Source organism: Trachurus trachurus, assembly GCF_905171665.1.
Source record: "Trachurus trachurus genome assembly, chromosome: 18".
Classification (NCBI taxonomy): Eukaryota; Metazoa; Chordata; class Actinopteri; order Carangiformes; family Carangidae; genus Trachurus; species Trachurus trachurus.
The window spans coordinates 11,518,704-11,525,577 of record NC_139909.1 but is presented as its reverse complement, the minus strand read 5'-3'; the positions used below and the strand labels follow the sequence as shown (position 1 = coordinate 11,525,577).

The 6,874-nt window shown below is 41.2% G+C and overlaps 1 protein-coding gene across 2 annotated transcripts in view; it reads left to right on the top strand.

Moving 5' to 3' along the window:
- Window positions 1-1,533: 1,533 nt before the first annotated feature.
- The window catches only part of lrch4 (leucine-rich repeats and calponin homology (CH) domain containing 4), a 43,161-nt gene continuing 37,820 nt past the window's right edge, over window positions 1,534-6,874 (top strand). For both annotated transcript variants that reach the window (XM_083993436.1, XM_083993435.1), the window contains exon 1: window positions 1,534-1,958. In XM_083993436.1, coding sequence (XP_083849562.1) covers window positions 1,787-1,958 — 172 coding nt within the window. In that variant the 5' untranslated portion in view covers window positions 1,534-1,786. The remainder of the gene's footprint in view (window positions 1,959-6,874) is intronic.

The window sequence follows — 6,874 nt, the reverse complement described above, 5'->3', positions numbered from 1 at the left end:
AATGGATGCAGAAGTGTGTGGATTTGTGCATGTGTGTGTGTGTGTAGGAGGAGAGTCATCTGTTCCTAAAAGAATGGAGGAATAAGAATCAGGGTTATAAACCTCACGGGAGGTAAAGAGGGACAATGGTGGCCTGCTGACGCTGCATTTGCACTTATATAAATCTTTAGACACGTGTGCATGTGTGTGCGTGCAGACATTGTGGTTTTACACCTTTCACTATTTTTATTTTGGTTGAATTAAACTTTTATTTTATATTAGTAATGAAGAATAGGCTACATTCCGTTCATTCACAATAAACTAAACATTAATTCAGTCAGTTCTACCTCATTAATCTCACAGCTTTATGATTAATCAATAATTTAATTATGTCTGCACTAATCCAATTCTCAGTGGTGCTTATTAGCATCAACAAAAGTTTGACTCTCCTCTGTAACACAACCTTTCAGTCCCTACTACACAATCTGAGGCCCCGCCCCCATGTGTGTCAGTCAAAAATACTCACATTTTGGCCACGCCCCCTCCCTCGCTGCCTCGCGCTGGGCTGCACCCTTCCGAAAAAACCAACCCCTAAAACCTCAGGTAGCAAGTGCAATCACTCTCCCACACTTCCGGTTCTGGCTATCAAAATAAAGTTCACATCACGAGGTGTACACACATGCTGTTAATACATTTAAACTTGATTATTATGTTATTAGTGGACTTATAATTAAATTCCTTTTCACAGCAAGTTGTGGCTTGTAGTTATAGGCTATGTAAAGACTGCCACTAGGTTCAGTTCATGTCATGACCATAGTCGTAATTTAGAAATACTGATATCATGGGCTCAAAATGTGGAGTTTTATTTATGGAGTTGATTGTTGATTATACAAGAGTGTTTCCCCCCGGAAGCTTATTGTAAGAATTAGTTTGCAAATGGGAAATTTAACTACACAGCACTTTGTCACTACTGGACACAGAATGCTTTACAACAAAGACACACACCAAGTGTATCATGAAACAACATTTAAAAAAAATGGTGCAACATTTAATTGAACAATTAAAGAATAAAATAACACCAAACTAATGAATTGAATAATAAAGGATCAAAAAAGTCAAAATATTACAGTAACTACACAATATATTATAGTAAATAAAAAGTTTACAATCTGTTAGTCATCAAGACTTGTTTAATTAAAATTAGTGCATAAAGTGTGAATTTTTACGGTTAGTAAAAGGCAAGATTTGCGTTTTTTTATAGGTCGTTTGTTCTACATCTCTGGTATAGAAACAGTTACATCATATTAGTTAATTAAAAAACAGAAAAATCTGCTCTATTCATCGTTGCTGTAGCCTACCATTAATGTTCTGAACAAAACTGTGAATAACGTTTTTTTTTTTTTTTTTAGCGGTGGCAGCAAGTTTGGTGCTTTTATTTTGAAGGGGACGCGCCGACTTCCGGGTGTAACCGCTGCCAAACGTCTGCGCTTCACTTGACTTCCTGAAAGATTGACAGCTTAGCCCGCTCTCTCTCTCTCTCTTTCAGGAGTCGGACCCACGGCTCCAGTCCCGTTGTGTGAAGAAGGGAAACAATCAAAACTCACGTCCGTTTGTAACGATTTCTCTTTCTGGATTTAACTTTTTCACAAGAAGCGAACTCGGTGCGGACTTTTTTTTGTGTGTTTGGGATCTATCCGGAGGTTATGAAAGTGGAGCGGACGTTTAAAACAAAGTAAGAAAAAAAAAAAAAAAAAGAAAGAGAGAGAGAGAGGGCGAAAGAGAGAGAGGAGGTAGACCTGTCCGTTTGATGGCTGCTGGGGATGGAGCCCAGCTGCCGGCCACCGTAGCGGCCAGCCGCAGCGTGGAGAAGGCGCTGGAGGAGGCTGCAGCCAGCGGGGCTCTCAACTTGTCCAACCGAAAACTGAAGGAGTTCCCCCGAAGCGCCCGGAACTACGACCTGTCCGACATTACACATGCAGGTCGGTTCGCTTTTCATTGTTTTTTCTTTTCTTTTCTTTTTTCTTTTTTCTCCCACCCTTTGTCCACTTCCCTTCTTGAAGTTACAAAGCAGTAGCTACCATCGAGCTGGCTCTTATTTCTTTTGTTTTATCGCCACCTGCCTCCTTTTTTCTTCGAGGGGGGAAGGAGCTAGGCGCATCCTTCCTGAAGCCCGACACGTTTTGTCTTTGTAGCTATACAACACAGTCTACAAACTCCACTTTTATCAATAGGCCTAATAATGATAATAATACATTTCTAGAAATCTTCTAGAAAGCTGTCTTCTGCTGTAAGGTTAGGGGTCGTTGTTGTTGGCCTGACCAGGTACAAGGTACACTGGTTTCAAGTGAAAGTGCCTTCTTTTGGGGGGGCTTTCTACAAACTGCACCTTTATTAATAGTCCTAATGCATTTCTAGAAACGGGTCTACTTCTGATGTAAGGTTAGGGGTTGTTGTTGTTGTTGGCCTTACCAGGTACAAGGTAGTACACCGGTTTCAAGTGAAAGTACCTTCTTTTGGGGGGGCTTTACCAAAGTCCAGGTGGTATTTATTGGGTACTAACTCTATAGACGTACCAGTTACAGCTTCTCAGAATAAGTCTGGCCTGTTGTTCCTTTAAAACTTCAAAGAAGAAACGTCAAAACAGGCCAGTTCCTCTTCCTCAACATGAAGCCTTAAAGAGGGAGGGGGAACCTTAATTCTCAACCACCATGTAGCGTCACATCTTGTTTCTCTATAGTCGACTGACTTGTGTTGTTCTGCTGGTGCTTTCCGAGGTAAGTTGTACAAACTTCACTTCACTTCACGGCGCTATATAGGTGTGGATTATAGTGAACTACCGTAACCCCTGACGAGCTTGGAAAGAGGATTACCCAACCCAACCCAGGTTGCTGCTGAAACCAATCTGGCTACGCAGCAGCAACCAGCACAACCACCCCCCTTATAGCTACTCTGCTGCTGCTGCTGCTGGTGGTTTCTGTGCTGCGATAATTATGACCATCTGCTCATAACAACCCAGGTCTAGGTCCTGTGGGATGAAGAGGCCTTGAAAACATGTAAACACACTACACACACACCTGCCACTCGAGCGACCCAACCCTAATGGCTATGGTATAGGTGATGAATACATCCCATACCGATGGTAATGCCACTTAAATCGGGGATGGGGTTCATCCAAGTGTAGGACGGTTAGTCAGTAGCTAGTAGATCCAGCTGTGGAGGTTAAAGGAGCACTCTGAGAACAGCTGTACTCTGTCTTTTGTGGTTCTGTGGTTTCTGACAAAATAACCTTTCGTCAGAGAAACAGTAGTAGGGACAAGTCTGGATTTCCCGGACTGAGCTCAAGAAGTTTTTGTCGGGATTTTTTCGTTGCACTTGTCCAGTATCACATCTTCTATTGGTTTCGAGTTTGTTTTTCAGCTATAGCCTAGCTCCTCTGTCGGCCCAGTTGTGGACATTTAGTCTTCATCTTTATGCGTCGTCTTCTGTCTTGTCTGTGTGGTAATCTCCGTGACTGAGCGTTGAGATGTTGTCAGTTCCTCGGAGATACCTGGAGGTTGTTTTCCTTTTAACTCCTATAAGATCCAGTGTTGCTGTGTCTAGGAGTCCTGAGGTTGTTGACGGTTCAGACTGACTCACCGGTCTGTCATAGTGCTTTCTAAAAAAACAAGGAAGAACGAACGACAACCGACAAAACCCTGATACATCCCCACCACCTGGATGTGTCTCCTTGTCAAAGTGTCTGATTCATCATCTCATTTATCTCCTAATGTCTGTTGTATCATCTGTCTGAAGATGATGAAACATAGTTGTTACTCTTTCTTTCTTTCCTTTATCTGGATTAGCCGAAAAATGACGGGCCTTGTGAATTGAAATGGATTTCCAGAAAAAGATGTAAAGCTCAGTCTTTGACTCTTGTCTGTACAGGCCACTCCTCTCATCTACCATTGTGGTTTGTCATTCGCAAACACAAATCTTAGTAGACAAAGAGCAACATGAGCTTCTCATTCAAGTCTTTTTTTTTTTCTCTCTCTATCCGGCCAGCTGATATTTTAGTCCTATGACGCAGCATTACAGCCAGACTGAAGGGATAAACATCTGCAAATTTTAACAATGAAGATCATTTTGAGAATAAAATCAGAACATTTCAAGAAAAAAAAAACAAATCTTAAGGAATATAAGCAGCAGCTATAACAACTAATCTAAATTTTAGTCTTTTCAATGATGAAAATAATGATGAGCCAAAAAGTGAAGAATCCCCTTCAAGTAGAACTTCACTAAGAAAAGCAAATTGTTTTCACACTACGTTTCCCATGAGCCTCCGCAAGCACGGTGAAATTCTTGGACCGGCGCAATTCGGACGAAAGCGAAAACATTTGCCAAGAATGTTTTCATTCATCAAGAATAAAAGTCGGAGGTTGGAAGATGATCAGATACCGCCGTAGTTCCGACCATAAACGATGCCAACTAGCGATTCGGCAACGTTATTCCCATGACCCTCCGGGCAGCGTCCGGGAAACCGAAACTAGGAAATGCTGGGCGAGTCGACCACTAAATAACAAAATAACTATAACGACAAAATTATATATTTATCGAAAATGGACCCATTAACAAGTGTAGCATATATTCATCCACATTAATATGAAACTCTTTTATAACCAAAAGCAAACTTCTCGGGGTCTCTTTAAAATTACAACTTTATTGTCATTACTGTATGACCGTCTTGACTTTCTCCTGAGAAACACATCTGACCCTCTAGTCGCTAAATCCTCCACTGCTTCGTTTCCCATCAGCCACTTCTTCATCATCATCACCACTGGAGTCTTATTATTTTGTTTTTACCTTGTGAGTCTGTGTGTGTCATCATGACCAAAGTGTGGTCCACCTGGAGACTGCAGGTGTGTGTCTGACTGACTGTGTGTGTGTGGACAGTCTAGTGTCTAAAGCTGGAAGACACAGTCACCAGACTTCACAGGTGTGTGGTTGAGACTAAAGGAGGTTGAGGTCAGTGCTGTGATGTAATGTGATTACCCATGAGCACCTCGTAGTCATGTAATTGGTGGTGGACGGGTCGTAATGTCTGTGCTTGTTTTCTGAAGTTGACGATGATGATGATGGTACTTTGTTTGCCTGGATCGTAACGTCTGAAATGGGATTAAACCAGTGGTTCCCAACCTTTTTTGGCGTGTGACCCCATTTCTGGTGACCCCTGTCAATCAAGATATTTTTATATGTTGCATTTTATTTGAACTCGATTTATGTTCGAGAAAGTGAAAGTATAGAATATTGTTGTTTAAGATTGTGTGTGGTGTTTTAAAATAAAATATACGGGTGAATGCTGAAAGCTGGAAGCTGAATGAGCTGAATAAATTGTTGAAACAATGCTGAATTAAGTGAAGAAACTGAAGAAGCAATCTTGAAGAGATGAAAAAATATGAAGAGTATGAAATGGTTGGAAATTACTTGAATTGTTGAAGATTAGTATGAAGAAATTGAAAGTCTGAAGTCTACTCAAATATATTTAAAACTGACAGCTTCAAAACATTTTTGAACCATTACTAATATAGATGAAACAATATCTGAAGAGTAAAGGTAGAAGATGAAAGACGGAGGATGTATGAAATGGGTGGCAATTACTTGAATTAGTGAAGAATATTATGAATGAATTGAAAAGCTTGAGTCTACTCAAATAAGTTTAAAAGTTCATTTGGTCGCCAGCTCATTAACTAAGATGAATAAGACAAACACATTGTGTTATTGTAACTCCCAGATTGTTGCTAGGCTGCATATATCAAGTTTAAACCGGTCATTAACATGAGTAACGGCTCAGCTGATCGAGAGCACAGTGACAGGAAGTCGGACGTGGATGTGGCGGTGGTGGTGAACCTGGGAGAAGAAGGCCCGGCCCGGCTGTGTTTATGATAACATCATCACCCCCTCCCCTCGCCTCGCCTCGCCTCGACATATCCCCCCAGGAGCAGCTTCCCTCAGGAAGGTCAAAGGTTCACACACACACACACACACACACACACACAAAGAGGAAGGCTTGCGTCTTGCCGAGTGTTTCCCCTGTAACGGTGGAAGGGAACAAAGCCCAGTCTTTGTGTGTGTTGTGTATAGTGTATATTGTGTTCAGCAAGTGGACTCACAAGTGTGTGTGTTGTTGCTGATAAAATACACTGCATTATGTAGATTATTTAGTATATTTTGTATTAAATATGGACATAAGAAAATTTTGATTCACTTAAAGCCCCAGTATGTCACTTATTTGGCTTTTTATTAGCAAAAATCAAATATTGCTTTCATAAATACGTATTTCTCTGAAGTCGAATCACACCCGCATACAAATGAAAGCTTTCTCGTACCTTAGAATGAGTTGTTACAAGTCGTTACAAATACATAAGGGCCTCGTGCTGGCGGACCACTTGTGTACATAGACGCTTGTTTATCCTGTTACATGCAGCGTCTGTTTGTCTGACGTCTGCCTGATTTCACGTGAATGCAACATCAAGAATACACTTACGTTCCGATATGCAACCGCACCGCTAGATTGGGGTAATTCCTACACATTATACCTTTAAAATGTCGTCATACTGTATCAGTTCTCTGAAGTGCTGTATCAATATTGTATCAATGGTTGACATGGTGACAGTGTAGTATTTTGGATTAGTACTTATCCCTTCATGGGCTATTTGTTTGTTTGTTTGAGATCTTTTAGGTTGAAACTACATAGCTGCTCATAAAACAATCAGAGCATCGTCCGAGCTGAAATCCACAGTTTCACTTTGACGAAACTCTGACATGAAACCGACTCTTTCAGGGAAATAAAGTGATATTTTAGGGGGGATTACAGCGCGTGAGCGTGACAACTCCCCTCAGCTGTGGTTCTGGGTGTGAA